Below are 17,904 nucleotides of genomic sequence, written 5' to 3' on the forward strand. Positions count from 1 at the left end.
GAGAACGACATCTGAGTGATGGGCTTCTCCATTTTCGTTACCTCTGAGGAACATCATGATGTTCCCAGTGAGTATTGCCTTTTATCTCTTCAGAGAAGGAGTTACCAAACACTTTCATAGCCTGGACTGTCTTCCGGCTGCTCTAATCAGCTCCAGCTGGTAACATTTCTAGTTGAGGATAGCAGGAGCACAGCACCTTGTTGCCATTCTTCTTCCCCATCTTGTCCCCAATCTTCTTGTGCCCAGGGCTGTGCTGGCTCTGTGCCCGCTGGGCTTTCTCATATGCTGTCAGAATTCTTTGCATTGCTGTACTGATGCAAAGGGACCGGAATGGGACAAATTATCTGCTTCAGAGTCCTCAGCAGGTGAAACAGTGCTGTGAACAAAGCTGGGTGCCAAAATTCTAAACTACAAGTGATCTGAGTCAAAGGGCAATGTAGGAGCAGTCCATTAACTCTACATTCAGAAAACACTTTCAAGAACTTTAATTTTCTTTTATGAAACAAGATGCCCTTAATGAGTTTTAAGGACATGTCATTGTGATTGCCCTGAACATTTAATGTCTTCATATAGCATCTGCAGGGTTGATCATCGCTGTGGATTTAATGAACTCAGTAACATATTTAACTGTAGCTTTAGATACATTCAAACTCCAAAGGGTGTAGTGGGCATTCTTCTTTGAATGGCTTCTGCACATTCTTACTTATGGGATGTGCCAACAATGTAGCTCTGACAGTGGATATTTCTTATAGCAAAGTCTGCCTGAGCACTCTCGTGAACCTCTTGCCCTTCCCCTACTGTTCCTGACATTGAGGGTGAGGCTGTAAAAGAGGGCGTGGTTCTCCAGCCACCTCAGTTTCTTCCAACATCACTTGCAGATGGACCAGGAACTTCGTCAGGTCAGTCTGATATGGAATCATCGACTTTTAAGTCTCAGTGCCTTAGCTAGGTCTCAGTTAGTATAAGATTTAGCTTTTAAATTTAGTTTCTTTTTAGTCTATTCCAGTGCTCCAACAGAGGTGTGCACAGCTGATGGCAGATCCAAAAGGGAAAAAGCCAGGATTTACGAGGTGTGCCTCTGGCCCTGTTTACAGCTTCAGACACCCATGTTTGGTGCCTGGCTTGTTTGGGGGAAGGTCATGCTTCATCTTGCTGTGCCATTTGCACCACTTTCACCCCAAGATCTCACAAGGAATGAAAAAAAACCAGTTCCAAGTCTGTAGGATTCGTGAGTACTGAGAGGCCTACTTCATCCCCAACTCCTTTGGGGACTTAAAAGCAGCATAAGATCCTGTCCGAGGCATTCTGCTACCGGAGTGAAATCTAAAATCATGGTACCAAAGAATCCACAGTCATCAGATTTGATGGCACAACAAAGCGGGCCCCTGCTGGTGTCAGCCTCTGTTAGCAGAACCACACCTCAGGAATGCAGTCCTTCGGATCGGTCATCTCCAGCCCCTAGCAAGGAGGTGACAGGCCCTGCAGGTATCTGTGTCTGTCTGTTAGCAGAGTCTGTCTGCACACTGGGACCCCTTGGATCTCATGGCCTCCGTTCCAAGACCACCTTCGGAACTCAGGCCAAAACCAAAGGCTCATGGTGATTATCAATCCCAAACAAAGCATCATACCCCAGTTCCAAAAAATATTACTGGAGACACATCAGACTTCTTGGCACCATCCGCTTCCACTATTACAATAGTGGTCCAAGTATATAAACCAGACCTGCAGTCAGAACCATACTCTTGGGGGGAATTAAAAGAAGAATTGAAGACTCTGATATCCTTACTCCCTTGTCTTCACTTGGAAAGAAAGAAAACACCCCTGCTCAATTACAGATTTCCCCTCAGATTTGGCTTCCTCCCCACACACACCTACCCCAGGGAACTGTCCCTCACCATTTTCTATATTGTACTTACCAAGGCCAGTACTGTCTCTAGTTTGAGCTACGTCAGATCCACATTTGGATCCACAATCAGATAATGACTAAGGCTAAGATAGACCTGTTAAATTGCCACCTCCTCTCCTTCCTGGGGGTGGATTACATACACTAGAAAACATTATACTGACACCATATACAGATCGTTTAGACAAAGGGAACACCTTTATGCTACATGGTATCATGATAGAGTCTGACACTGAATACCAAAAAGAATGTTATATCTCCCTTGATTAGATGACCTTACTGCTCTTCACCTTCCTTACTGGCCTTTGGATCCAACTCACCCAGCTCTATCTACATCTCCACTTTAAAGAGACCCTTCTCCCATGTTTGTCCCAGACATGTTAGAATACTAAACAGGAGGTCCACTGAATTCCAGGATGCCAACATGGAACCAGACAATCAAATATCTCCTGATGATAATATTTGTATGTGTGTTGGGGTGGGGGGAGGGAATCTCCTCATCTTCTTAATCAGAAGATGCTATTCATTCCCATGAAATGCTAGAAAGAATAGGTACAACACTGAAGATATAATCGTTCACAATGGAAGAGACCTTTCATTCTGTATTCAGTATTTTGTGATCTCCTTCCAACAATAAAATCACTCTCCTATGTTGGAAGGTTTATTGCAGCTGGTCAAGAGAATAATCACATCCTGAATTGGGTCAAGCTATGTTTTGAAAAAGTGTTGCACAAGTGTTATCAACTATTGTATGAAGGGGTTTCACTTTTCCACACACATCCAGCTCTTAATTCACTGGTTGTTGCCGGCCAAAGAACAAAAGGAGGATAAGTACACCCAACCCTGTCTGACAGAAAAGGGAAATAGCTTGACAACTTAGGCAGAAAGGTCTTCTCATCTGTTTCACTTGGCATTAGGTTTTCTAATTATCAAGTCAGAATGTCCATCTTCTCTCCAAGGTGGTACTGGTTCCTGGCCAATTTTGCTAGATCCCTTCCTAAAGACCAGAAGAAGCTGGCAGAAGCCATAAGAACGGCCGTACCGGGTCAGACCAAAGGTCCATCTAGCCCAGTATCCTGTCTACCGACAGTGGCCAGTGCCAGGTGCCCCAGAGGGAGTGGACCTAACAGGCAATGATCAAGTGATCTCTCTCCTGCCATCCATCTCCATCCTCTGACAAACAGAGGCTAGGGACACCATTCCTTACCCATCCTGGCTAATAGCCATTAATGGACTTAACCACCATGAATTTATCCAGTTCTCTTTTAAATGCTGTTATAGTCCTAGCCTTCACAACCTCCTCAGGTAAGGAGTTCCACAAGTTGACTGTGTGCTGCGTGAAGAAGAACTTGAAATCATGAACCATGAAAATCACTCTCCCATATTGGAAGGTTTATTGCAGGCGTACTCATTTGACTTCTGTGATGCAGCAGCCTGGGCAGCGACTTCAGCAATAACATTAAGGTGATATTCATGGCTGAGATCATCTGGCCTTGTATGAGAGATGAGAACATGTGTGGAAAACCTTCTATTCTGAAAGATGGTCTATTAAGTTCAAGAATGGATGAAATCCTAGAAATGTTGAAGGGTACTAAGATCCACAACTACTATCGAGGGATCTACCAGCCATCCAGAAGAAGGTTTGATGTTCCTGCTTTAAATATCATAAACCACAATATTCGTCTTCCTCATTATCCTACTGCAGGCAGAGATGGCAGTTCAACCAACCGTCATCTTAGCAACGGCTACAGAGGAGGAAAATTTTTAAATTTCGTACAAAGGGTAAATCAACAGCTTCCATGTCTTTCACACTAGGGCTTAGACCTCACATTTGCCGAGACACCCAAGAGCATCAGATCAACCTTGATCGATCCATCCACCTCCTTCCCCTCTTTTGGAAAAAAGACGTTCCCACTCCTTCAACATCTGGCATGCCTTCACAACAGACAGTTTGATCCTGAAATTATACAGAAAATTTATTCTATTAAGTTCAACACAATACCTCCCACCAGTCCTCTTGTCCCTTCTCTCTTCAGGGACCTTTTCATGAGAATCTGTTAGGAACAGAAATCCAGTCTCTAATGTAAGCAAGGAGCCATGCAGAAGAGTTCAAGGGAATTCCATGGAAAGGGTTTCTAGTCCAGATACTTTCTGATCCCAAAGAAAGATGGAGACCTTCTGCCTACTTTAGACCCATGAAAATTCAATTAATTAATCAGGGAGTTCAAATTCTTTGTGTTAACCCTGGTATCAGTTATCTCCTCCGTATCCACCCAAGATTGGCTTGGATGTCTCAGTTTTTAAGAAGTGTATTTTAGAATTATCAGACCTTCACATTACAAATACCTTCATTTCATCATACGAGAGGATCGCTTCCACTCAGAGTCCTCCTTTTTCTTTGCTCAGGTGCAAGTGAGTAGTCACAAAGTGTCTGTCTGCAGCAGCAGCAGCAGCACATCTAAGATGACAGGGCATCCACATTTACTTCTATGTAGACGATTGATTAATCAGTGTATCCTCTCAGGGAGGACCTTTCAACAGTTATGGTCCAGACATGATCCCTCTTCAAAAACTGAGACTCAGAATAAGCTGGAAAATATCACAACTCCTGTATAGTCAATCCAGTTTATTGGGGAATTCTGGATTCTTGAAAAGCCATAGTCTTCCATCCAGAAGGAGGAGGATTTATGAAAATCTTGATGGCAACAAAGACTCCACAAGAAGCCCTGTCAGTCAAGTATCAGCCTCAAGATGAGAATTGGCTAGCAAAGATTTATCTTCCAAATTTGGACAGCATGTTCTCCAGACTGACAGTTCGGAAAGAGGTACTGTCATCCTTCAGTTGGTCGATTCAGCATCACAGTGTTTTGAAGGAGTAACATTCAGCCCCCCAGCTTTGTCAACTATGATTACCTCAAACATTTCATACGTGGGATAGGGAACTCCCCTGTACAACCTAACTGTCCATGGCCATCAGAACCACTGGGAAGGGACTCTGCAAATGCTAAAATTAAGAGCATTCCATTTGATTTCAAATCCTTTCTCCACATCTGCAAGGCAAACTCATCCATGTAACAATAGACACAGTGGCAGTGTTCTGTGTGAGCGAACAAGGGGCCCACTCCAGCCAACCTTGCAGAGAAACAGTGGCACTGTGGAACTGGTGCATCCAGCACCATATCTACTATATAGCCCTACATCTCATGGACAAAGTCAACAGTCTTGCAGACCAGTTGAGCTGAGACAGAAGTGAACAGTACAAATGGTCACAAAATCTTAGTGTAAATGAGATATTCTGTCTTTGGAGCTATCCAGACATAGACTTATTTGCAAGCAGATACAATTCATATTGCCCAAGGTTTTGTTCAAGAACTGGAGTAGAAATCCAATCCATATCAGATGCATTTCTGCTTGACTGGGAAATAGGTCTCCTTTATACCTTTCCCCCATTTATTCTCTCTCAAAGAGTCATAAGAAAAATAAGACAGATAAAGCAAGAATAACCTTGATTGCCACAGCACAGGTGAGACAACCAACGTTTCCAGATCTTCTTCATCTGTTCAGAGGGAACTATCGGTCTCTTCCCCATCCACAGATCTATTGACCCAACAGAACAGATGGATTTACCAGCTGGACCCCACTCTCTTCACTTGACAGCGTGGACCATAGGATTGTGACAGACCTAGAAAAGTCCCCCTCTCTTGAACTTTCTTGTGTCTGGATAAATTCCAGAAAACAGTCAATTCTCAGATGCTATGATTTCAAATGGAAAAGATTTTTAATCTGGGCCAATACTAACAACATGGATTCAGAAACATCTTCTGAGTACTCGTACTTGAATACCTACTTCATTTAAAGTGATTAGACCTCTTTCTATATCATTCTTGAAAGTCCACTTAGCAGCCATTTCTGCACACCAGGCATTTATTGATAATAAGACTAAATTCACACATGACACAGCCAAGAGGTTCATGAAAGAAATAGTAAACATTTTCCTCCAGTAAAGAGGTAAATCTGACTTGGGATCTTAACCTACTTACTCCACTACTTACTGGTACTTACTCCATTCATGAAACCCGCAGTGGGGTTACTTAAGTCTCCTTTCAATCAAAACAGCCTTCATTACAGCAAGCACATCTGCTAGAATTGTAAGCAAGTTACAGATCCTCATGCTGACCCACCATTCACTGTCTTTCACAGGGGAAAAAGTCCTCCATCTGCATCCTACATTCCCTCCCAAAGTCGTAATAGCCTTTAACCTAACTCAGATCAATAACTTAGCAGTATTCTTTTCTAGACCTCATTCTCATTCAGATGAGGTAAAGCTTCATGCCTTAACTGCCAAGAAGTCACCAAAAGTTTTTATTTCATTTGGGGATACTACTAATAAAGGAAACATAATTACATCATAACATTTGTCTAAATGGGTTAGGTTTTGTACAGAGAAAAGCTGTTTTGTATAGTAGAAAGCTACAAACAAAGCTCTGCCCCTCTTCCCAGGGAAAATATGGTTTCCATGGCATGCATCAAGCTTATCCCAATTTTAGAAACATGAAGAGCTACAACCTGAAGCTCTATTCACACTTTCACAAAGCATTACTCACTAGATCTAGCATCCCGGTCAGATGTTCAGTTTGGTAATGCGGTACTACAATCATTATTCAATTAGGACTCTGCATCTCAACTTACAGAGATTGTGGTACTTCTTTTCTAACTATCCCATGAGTGGGAATGTGCTGAGGCCATTGGAAAAATAAATGAAGATTATTCACCAGTAACCAGAATTATTTGAGATGGACTCTGCACATACACACTTTCTTCCTCCTCACTTTCTTCTTTGGAGTGCTAATTTAAACTTTGAACCTTGAAGAGGCAGTGGAAGGAACCAAGGTGACAAGATCCTCATGCCCCCTTTTTATACCCTTGCCCTCCAAACATTCAGGAACAGTGAGGGAGGGGGCATGAGAGCACTGCTGCAAGAAGGTTCCACTGTCAGAGCTGCATTACTGGACATCACTTGGGTGGGCATGTGCAGAGTCCATTTGTAAGAGTTCGGGTTACAGGTGAATAATCTTCATGTCTGAGATTTTAAATGGTTGTTTTCTGTTTGTAGGTCACATTGGAATTCTTCAAGCTACACAGATGACACAGGAAGTTACAATAAGAGATTTAGAATCAGAAAAATCTAGATTAAAAGAGAAACTATCTCAGCTGGAAGAGGAAAGAAATCTATTGCAGAGCAAAACACAAAGTCTGGATGAAAGACAAAGGCAGCAGATTCTGGCACTGGAAAAGGTAAAAACAAAACAAAACACACAGTTCTTTCTATTTTAGAACAACAAAATAGAAGCCTTAGAATTCTAACTGGAAATATTAATGAATTCTGAAATATCTTAACTCTTTTAAAAGACTGGAGTGTCTGACTGTATGGAGCAGTGATAGCACATTATACTGCCCTGTGAGACACATATGGTACTGCTAACTTTTCAAGTTACTAATGTAGATTGTGTGCATTGCAGAGTTGAAGGTGATAGTTTCAGCTGAGATGAAGACCGAGAGGAGGCAGGTGCAATGTTATCCAAACTGATTTCTGGCATCTGTTGTGCTTCTTGATTCTTGAAGCAGATTGCCAATAATCTTCCTATGTGTCTCATCTCCCAGAGTGCCCCTGTGAGGTGGGAATGGGGCTGAGGTCAAGGAAAAATTGAAAATCAATAAGCCTTGAGAATGTACATGCAGGTACCCAATAGGGCCATGACAGGGCAAATATAGCAAACTAAAACTTGAGCTATTGTATAATGATTCTTTAATTGTTTTTCTGTTCCCACCAGTTAAGATCATGATGATGAGATAGATTACATATAAAGTAATGGAGTCCAGAAAAACGTACTGGTTTAAACAATGTTATGTTGTTTGAACAACCTTCCTTCTGACTTTTGTCTTGAGAGGGCATCATAATAAAGAATTTCCTCCTTGCCTCACTACACACCAACACTAGTTCAAAACTAAAATAAGAAAGAAAAAGAACTGGTATCCAAAACCATGTTTGCAGCTCAGAGAATAATGAATTGGAAATTGCCTCTACATCTGAAATTTGTCTGCTTTTTTTTACATGATAAAATAGAGCAAAAAAGAGACAATAGATTTTAACTTCTTATACTTAGTCTATAATTGAAACACCTTTTTGAGTATAGTTTAAAGATGTGGTTTAAGGGTATTTATTCTATGCTACATATATATAAAGTATAATTGTTTTTGAGTATTTGTGTAAAACTTCACTAGTTTTTCCTTTTTGTCGTTTTCTCCTTACTGAAATAGACAAACACTTAAGAATAGGTGATTTGGAATTTTTTGTTGTCTGGCTTTTACAGAAGGTAAATGAAGCAAGGGAAACACAACGAGAGTATTATGAGAAAGAGCTGATAAAGCTGCAAACCAGATTGGAAGGGGAGGCTGCACTGTTAAATGAGGCTCATTCTAAGACCTTGGAAGAATTAGCATGGAAACATCACACTGCGATTGAGGCTGCACACAGCAATGCTACCAAGGAAAAGAAAAAGCTGCAACTGGTAAGTTAGGAAGAAAACAAACCATGTTCCAAATAAGAAAGGAGGGTGAGCCAAACTATGAGAAAATGGTATATGCATATGGATAGCATATATTAATTCCCTTATTTCATTCTTTTATCCCTTATTCTCCTAAGAGGGCTTGACTCTGGTACATTCGCATTTGTAAAGAATAACAAAGGGCATTAGAGTGCTCTGGGGTCCTTTTATATACAACCATGCACACTGCAATTCCTAAATAAAATATGGACAAGTTGAGGGTGATATAGCAGTCCTAGTTGTGTTAGCTAACTTGCTTGTTGATTTAAATACATGTATACAACAAAGCCATGGTTGCACCTTTATGGTTAGGAAAAATAGTATATTAAAGATTACTCTTCAAACTTTTGTGGAAAAGTGAACACGTACTTTTGACAAGGTGCAGGAGCACTATGTGTTGCCCATTGAACACATAGTTAATTTCAGGATAGCTTCCCCCTGACTTGCACAGGTGCTTGGGGAAAGAACTATGGGCCAAATCCATAAATCAGTGAAGTCACTGAGAATCTTTCCATAGCCTCAGTGAGATGTAGATCTAGCTGTTTAGTAGTGGCTGCATACCACACAGTGGAAGGAAAATGCCTTTTGATAGAGCTCCAGATCTAGAGTTGTAGGACTGGGTTGAACTTCAAGCTAAAGAGTTTTTGCTGCTGCATTATTGCTTTGTTAAAATATATTTCTTTGTTATGAACACTAATACTTAAGGAGAAACTGTTTTCCTTTTGTATTGAGAATTTCCAATATTTTTCAATGCCTACCTGTTCTGTATTGTCCATGGATTTGGCCAATTAAAATATTTGTAGGCCTTATAGGTGGATTATTTTTGTAGATTTTCTCAACTGTGCTTTGCTCCCATCTGCTTTCAGTGTTGTTTTTTTGTACTTGTTTTGTTTGTTTGTTTGTTGGTCTTATACATTATTTTAGTTTTGATTTTGGAAGGTGTGCAGAATATATGGGGGTTCTTAAAATATTTTCACCAAGTCATTATGTTGGCATAGAAAAGACCTTTGTTTGTTAGCATGCATTTGTTGACATGGGGAAGGTGGATTTGACTCCCTGGGAATAGAGAAATGAGAGAAATGTTAATGAGCTATGGAGCCTTTAAGCTGTAGGTCAGCAATGGGAATCCAACAAAGATAGGTTGTTGCTGAAAGTTGTAGACATCTAATGGTTGTTTAAGTGGCCTTTGCGAAATGAGAGAGACAGGGTAGCTGAGGCAATATCTTTTATTGGGCCAGCTTGTTGGTGGAAGGTACAAGCTTTCAAGCTTCATGGAGCTCTTCTTCTGGTCTGGGGAAGGTAACCACGGTGTCTAAGCAAAATATAAGTTGGGACAGATTGTTAAGCATAAGGAGTTGACACATGCTGTAGGAGACCATTTAAAATGAAGTGGGCAACTAGGGGCTAAAATTGTCGTAATGAGTCATAAAAATAGTGTCTCTGAGTCCATAGTTTTTAGTGTCTAGCAGAGTTATGAATTTAAGTTCCCAGGCTTGCCTTTTGAAGGTGTTGAACAGGTTTCCTTTGAAGATGAGGAAGGAGAGGTCAGATATGGAGTGATTGCTTTGTGAAAAGTGTACACCCATGGGTGATCGGGTGTTTTTGTCTTTTATTGTTTTCTGTGTGAATTCTTTCGAGAGCATGGTGATTGCCTGGTTTCACCCACACAGTTACCGTTGGGGCATTGATTCAACAGAGACACTGGTTTCATGGCTCATTACAACAATTTGTTACAGACCCTGCTGCCTGCAAACCCTTAATTGCCCACTTCCTTTTAAGTAATCTCCTATAGCATGTGTAAATTCCTTATGCTTACCAGTCTGACCCAACTTATATTTAGCTTAGACACTCTGATTACCTTCCCCACACCAGAAGAAGAACTCTATGAAGCTTGAAAGCTTGTACTTTTCCTCAACGGAAGTTGGTCCATTCCTCACTTACCTTGTCTCTCTCGTATCATGGGACCAATTTGGCTACAACAACACTACAAACAACTTTGGAACATGAGTTATTGGTCCTGTGTCCATATCACAAATGTCAACCTTCATTGTGGGCTTATTTATTAGGGAACCTCGGCAGAGGATAGGGACTGAGTCAGCATAGAGACTGAACTACTCCCTAGTAAATATTACCTGTCTCAAGTCTAACATGAGACAGGAAGTCCCTGCTGATGGCTTTGCAAAGATATACTGTGCTGTTGGACTCCAACAGTTGGAGGGATAGAGGAAGGAAGACCCTGAGTATACTTTTGTGGAGAAAATAGGAAGATAGTGTAAGGAAGTAAAAGACAGGAGGAGGAGGGAAAAGGAGTGACAGTAGGGTGAGGGGTGGTATATGTATTGAAAGGTTTATTTTTTATTGTAAATTGTATCTTTTAGTATGTTATAGGCAGAGCTCATAGCACCTATATTTTATATCACCTGGCACCGTTTTCAGTTGCTAATAACTTTGCCAAACTTCAGTCATTAAAGGTGAAATTTTCCATGCTGGGTGTCTACCTCAGGCTGAATTTTGTTGTTGTTTTTTTTTGTTTTGTTTTTTGTTTTAAGTATCAGGGGAAAAATCAACCAATTCTGAGAATCAGATTGGGGAAAATTTATTGTTGCCCATATTAAAAAAAGAGGAAAAAAAGTTAAAACTATTTTCTTGAAAAGCTCTAGCATCTTCATGCTTGGGGAAGAAGGGCTGGAAAATTGTCAGAGATGTTGCCCTAGTATCAGGGATGTGCCTTTTGTTATTCCAGTGAAAAGATGTCAAATTTGGACAAGTTATCATTTATATAAGCCTTTGAAAAATCACAATTGGCACATGTTCAGTAGAGATTGGCTAGGATTTTGCCGCTAAATTCTTCAGATACCATCTGCACAGAGCATGCTCCATCCCAGGGATGCTGGACTCTCTTTGCAATGGCTGCTGCTAGCTTCTGTGACCAATGTGGTGCTGGGCATCAGAACAGAGAGCAGAAAGACAGTCTCCCCGGTGCTCTCAATACCACTCTCCCTCACCCCCCGCCCCCCAAGCAGCTTGGAACAGGAACATCTGAATTAGATGCAGAGGGGACAAGAGCTGAGCTAGAATGATGGAGTAGGCTTGGGACAAGGAGCCAGGGGGATGGGGAGGAGGGGACTGAGACTAGCTGGGAAAAGGGATTGGGAGGCGAGGTGGGGATAGAGACTGAGATTGAGAGCCCAGCTGGGAGGAAAGACTGGGACTTGGAGAGGACATTGGAGTGGGAGACTGAAGCGGGCTGGACAATGAGATTATAAGAGTAGGAAGAAGAGAGGGGACTGGGGCAAGATCAGGCTGGAGGGGTGGACAGAGGAAGAAGAGCCTTTGTCCACTAGACCGTATTCCCATCCAGAGCCTGGAATGGAACCCAGAATTCCTGAATCTTACCATTCCTCTGCTGTCAACAAATATCTGTGAAACCCACTGGGAAAGTGTGCTTCTGACTTCCCTCTAGTGCCTGGTCAAAGTAAAGGATAACAGCCTACTACGTCTCTGTTAGCTGAAGTGGTAGACATGTGCTGTGGACCTAAAGATTTCAATCCTACTGATGACCCATATAGGCTGTCAGTATGATTCCACATGATGGAATTTTTTTCAGTTTTTTGGAAACTAGGAATTACATCCACAAAACGTATATTTTAAGAAAGTTAAGATTGCAAATTGAAGCACTCAAAAGTTAGGAAATGCCTGAATTAAGACTTCCTGTATAATCTTAATTTGGCTCCTTTGTCCATTTTTATTATGATTCAATCTTGAAATACATAATCATCTGCTACTTTTTCCACAGAACCCCCACCTTATTTAGTATGCAGTATGGACCATTCTGGGAATGAATCAGGGTTGTATACTGACAGATACTGTTGTCCATAAGACTGTGCGTCATTTGCTGCAGAAGTTCGAAGGTGTGTAGTCACTGAGGCAGGGGACTGCAGGAAGAGAAAGGAAGGTCTCAAAGTTAAGGCAGTTGAATGCTGCTCTGGAGCATTCGATTCTATCCCTGCCTTTGTCACAGAGTTCCTATGTGATGCTGGGCAAGTCACTTAAACCAGATTTTTCACAGGTAGTCACTAATTTTGTGTCCCTCAGTTTCTGATTGCCAGATTTGGGACGCTGGGGCCTAATTTGCAGAAGTGCTGAGCATGCTTAGCTCCCACTGATGTTAATGGGATCTGTGCTTTCAACATATAAAGTGGTCCAGAATGTTAAGTTCTCTGAAAAATCAGATCCTACGCATCTCAAATTGGGCATGCAAAATTAGTGGACACTTTTGACCTTAATTTCTCTGTGTCTTAATTCCCCATCTTTAAAATGAGGATAATGTCACCCCATCGCCTCACAGAGGTGCTGTGAAAATACATAAATTAATTTTTGTGAACCTCTGAGATACTATAATGATGAGCACCATAGAAAACCCCATGCGGAAATTAATAGTTCTATCTTCAGAGCAGGGTTTGAATAGTGTGACTAAATAAAACCTGGGGCTACACATTGAACAATAAGGATAAACAAAATATTGAACAGCTGTTTATATTGAATATCTGGAGAAGTAAGGGTGGCAATACTGTGACCCACCCCTACAATAACCTTCTAACCCTGCCCCCCACAACTCCCTTTGGATCAGGCCCCCCAGTTTGAGAAACGCTGGTCTCCCCTGTGAAATCTGTATAGCGCAGGGAAAAGTACACAAAAAAACAGATTTCATGGACGAGACCAGATTTCATGGTTCGTGACGCGTTTTTCATGGCCATGAATTTGGTAGGGCCCTACCTATGCACTAAATGAGGTAGAGATCCGGTGGAGAAAATAGTATGTGATTATGTAATTAAAGATTTATAATATATAATCACAAGGGTGCCAAATTAAGGTTGCATGGAAACCTTAATTCTGTTATTTCTAACTTCTCAGTGACTTGACGTTGCAACTTTATTGTTATTGTACTGTAACTTTTGGACCTAGTAGATTTAAAATATGTTGCACTGAGATTTGAGCTAAGACTCTTAATCCTTTAAAATGTTGTTTGTTTTTTGTTTTTGTTTTTTACTTTGAAGGCTTTCAACATGGCTGTGACTTGAAGTTTATTAAAAGCCCATTTTTGCTGCTGTTACATTTTTGTATGTTAAAATAATCTTGTGACATAGTATTATATACTGGAATAATGTTCCATTTTGTCACATTTGTGTCCAAATTATTAATAAAACACTAGTCTTAAAAATAACTTTAGTTTTTTTAAAGAGTAACGATTCCAGCACAAACATATATGGCTTAGGTTTATGAAACAGTTATGTAAGTCACAGATTGGCAGATGCAGAAAGGCATACATGCAATTTATTATTTATTATTATTTCATTTTCTAATATTTGTGTTACTGTACAAGCTGGGGCCTCTGATTAAAATCAGGGCCTTCTCAGGCTAAATGCTGTATAAACATGGATATAGTTGCAGTCCCTCCCCCTCAAAAAGTGCGGTCTAATAATGTAAGCAAAGTATGAGGGGGAGGGGTGAAAGGTAGACCATCAAATATATACATTTTCATTACATGAATACCATTTTAGATGTGTAGGTGTATTTGCTGTTTTTTTTAGTTTTATAATGACATAAAAATTATTGACTTTCCCCAACTTCAGCTCAGCTGCCTATCTGACCCCTCTGCATAGCCATTAAGGTTTTACTGCTTCCTTTTATGCATGTTATATAGAAATTAAATACTATGTTATCAAATTTAAAACTCATGTTTGATACAACTTAAGGTCCCTGAGTTGGTAGAGCCCACGTATATGCAAGATTGAGAGTCTACGTTTTTGAATGCTTTGGGCTAATTCACTTGATGGTATTACAAAAGGAGATTTTACATACTATTATTTTTATCTTATCAACAAGGGATGTGGACTAGAAAGTACACAAAAAAGCCATGATCTCCATAATAACGGGCCAAACTTACCCCTATTATAATTCCTTAGAGAGAAGAGTTCTTTCTAGGAGTTAAAAGCTGTAATGACTACTAAGAATGGATGTAATTTTTCTGTTTTGTTCTTCTGTTTTCTTAAGGAGTTGGAGCAGCAATTTGAAAAGGAGAAACTACATCTGGAAGGGGATAAGAATCAGCTTAGACAGCAGTTGGAAAATATGAGGGAAGAACTGACAACAAAGCTGACTTCAGCCAATCAGGAGGCAAGAATTTTCTTAGTCAAATCAGCTCACTGTCATATGCATTAGCCCACATTTAATCAGTAACGATAGCTTATTCAACTGATTTTATGAATTGGATATTAGACTGGTCCCATGCTGTGGGGCCTTTTTTAGCTCATTGTCTATTTAACATGAGTATTCCCAAAATATAATTCACTTGACCACTGTCAAAGTATGATTTTTTTTCTTTTACAGTGTATTTTCCTACAAATTAGTGTAGCAAAAGGAAAAGAAACAAAACTATGATGTAAACAGCTCCATTTATCTCTAATCTGCCTATGTGCAAATCAAGTACAGTACTTACTAAATTTCCATGCACAAAATACTTCAAGAGGTAATTAAAGAGAAAAGAACAATATTTTGGTAACCCAAATTTCTTTATAATTTGTTTACTGTAAACTGTGGCTAATTTCACAACATGCAGATCCTTTTTAACGTTTCCTGGAAAAGAAGAATTTAACTCTTATTTCCAATAAGAAAATTATCCATTATGATACAATATATAGTAATGTATTCCAGGCTACCTTAATATAGTTTTAATTTGTATTTAAAATGTGACAGATTGGTGGTTTCAGTCAATTTCTTAGTGAGTTAAGTGTCTGGCTTTACATCCAACCAAGTCTTGGCAGAGAAACTCCCAGAGATGGTTCTTTCAGGTCAGACATATTACATTGTTCCATCAGTGTATGAAATTTTTTGCCCCTGTGTCAGCAAAAAAACTTAAGTACATTGACCTCACTGTTCAATGGGATTTATGTGCTTTGCTGAATAGGGATGGACTTAGGTATGTGCGCAAAGGCTTTGCTGAATTAGGACTTTGCACCATTATTTCTCATGTTGTATCGATTCTATGGATCAGAGAAGATGTCTCTCTAATTCTGACAGTCTGCAACATCAAAAAACACTAAATTCACTGTTTAAAAAAAAAACAGAACTGATTACTTTTTGATGACAGTACAGGATGCAGAATTATAAACTTGTATATTAAACATGTATATTTAGCTATATCTTTCTCCATTCATCTGGTACACATTCAGCCCCTTTTGAATCCCCTATCTTCAAAGCTCATCAATACTGCTGTTTAATTAGTGATAAATGTCACTGTTGAACAATGCTTGTCATTGCTGGACACTCCTGAACTCTGCCATTACTGAACAGTTATGGGAATGAGTATCTTTGCCAGTAGTTCAAGCCTTTTGAGATTGGGAATGGAAGCTTGATCTCTCTCTTGCCAGTTTGAAGGAGTACCAGAATGCCACTGACCTGGCTGCTTTAATTTTTTCTCAGTATAAAAATAATTTTCAAGTTGCTAACATAATCACTTGTGGTATTTGTTTATTTTGCCACTTCAGTAGAAAGCCTCCTTATCTCCCTTTTGTGCTCCTAGGGGGGCACTTTCATGCTATCATTCCAATTTGGTTTTCTTGTTCCTGTTTTTAAGCTTGGAAAATAGCTCAGTAACATAAGCTAAAACCTTCTATATTAAATTTAATTCCTACATTTTTGCTAATGTGTTCATATCCAGGGGTCAACTAAGTAGAGCTGAAGGAGCTGGACATTTTATTTAGGGAGAATTCACCTTCATTATCCAGCTGCTATCAAACAGGGAATATAACATTTCAAAACAGATTATCATTCTTTATTTAGAAAACACAAGTCCAATCCACTAGAGTAGCTAGTTTACTTTATTCTAGGTTTTCCTTTCTTGTCTTGACTTAGTAAGTACAAGAGACTGGTGCTCTGCTTACAACAATAATTTACTTCTAGACTTTCATAGGCAAAACTGGGAAAGGGTTTTTAAGAGGTACAATACTGCATTTATTTTCTGTAATTAGTACAACACTGAAAGTTTCTTCTGCATCAGTGAATATTCTTGTGAAATGCCAGTTACATCCTTTTATTTTGTCTCTAACATTCCTGTTAATATGTTTACATTTTTTAATAATATTTTGTCTCTTTACCTAAAAGGAAGTATATATTTATTACCCTTTCTCTTCATAATGCCATCTGTCTGTTAGTCATGGCCAAAGATAGCAACTCACTCATGACCCTAGAATGTTCATAAAGACAGGCAATGTGAGTGAAGCAATATCTTCTTTTGGACCAATTTCTGTTGGTGAAAGAGACAAGCTTTCAAACTTACAGAGAGATCTTCTTCAGGTCTGGGCTCTGTGCAAGAAGAGCTCTGTGTAAAATCATAAGCTTGTCTCTTTCACCAACTGAAGTTGGTCCAATAAAAGATATTACCTCACCTACCTTGTCGCTTTATTGTCCTGCAGCCAATATGGCTACAACAACACTGCAAACATTGAGATCACATGCAGTCCCAGGTTATTGAAGTGTTACAGTTTAATCATATATATGTGTGCTACAGAGTGTGAAAACTCGTTGATAAAGAAGTGTTGAAATGTGAAGGTGGTAAGCAGCAACGTATATATTTACAGCAGGAACAACCGGCGTACCAGATTAGAAATTGGTATAGAATCAAGTAATGCAGTACCTTGAAAAAGCTTATTATAAGAGAGCTCCATAATTTCAAAACACCATCATTTGTAACACACAATTCATTGATAAGCAATTATCTTTTGATAGCTTTGAATAACTTAGGACCTACTTGGAGGAAAAAAGAGATCATCATGTGACTACGTCTGTATCTAGTATTGTAGAGGTGCCAAATAATTAACTTTTGTGTCACCATTTCAATTATAAACCAGTATTGTCAGGGGTTTCTGAGAAAGTAGTAAAAAGTTGTTTCAAACTGAAACTTTACAAACCAGGTATGCAATATATCAGAAGCCAGTGTATCATTATACAGTACTTTTATTTTTTTGTATTTAATGTTTCCTGGGGAATAGTTGAGAAACAGAGTTGGTCTTACTGTTTTTGAGCAGCCCTGCAAAATAGTAGTGTAGTGTGCCATTCATCCCTCTGCAAAATATAAACAATTTATTTCCTCCATGGTAACACTATTATACCCAGGCAGAACTATGGATTTTGGGTACAGTTAGGGAAATATTTATTTGAAATACACTCTGAATTTAGCTGACTCGTGTGTGTGTGTGTAGAAGTGGAGCCCTGCTGATTGTTCCTTCAGCATTTGCTACTGTCTTATTTCAAAAGCAACAGAGGGTCTTGTGGCACCTATAAGACTAACAGAAGTATTGGGAGCATAAGCTTTCGTGGGTAAGAACCTCACTTCTT

General features: G+C 39.7%; 1 protein-coding gene across 1 annotated transcript in view; it reads left to right on the forward strand.

Annotated features, from left to right (window-relative positions):
- Positions 1 to 17,904, forward strand: part of FAM184A (family with sequence similarity 184 member A) — a 168,337-nt gene that overhangs the window by 63,536 nt on the left and 86,897 nt on the right. Inside the window, exons 4-6 of the mRNA XM_024205389.2 lie at positions 7,017 to 7,198; positions 8,275 to 8,472; positions 14,563 to 14,685. Of these exons, the coding sequence (XP_024061157.2) occupies positions 7,017 to 7,198; positions 8,275 to 8,472; positions 14,563 to 14,685 (503 nt within the window). The remainder of the gene's footprint in view (positions 1 to 7,016; positions 7,199 to 8,274; positions 8,473 to 14,562; positions 14,686 to 17,904) is intronic.

This window comes from Terrapene carolina, unplaced genomic scaffold (genome assembly GCF_002925995.2).
Source record: "Terrapene carolina triunguis isolate 2854851 unplaced genomic scaffold, T_m_triunguis-2.0 Scaffold85, whole genome shotgun sequence".
NCBI classification, from domain to species: domain Eukaryota; kingdom Metazoa; phylum Chordata; order Testudines; family Emydidae; genus Terrapene; species Terrapene triunguis.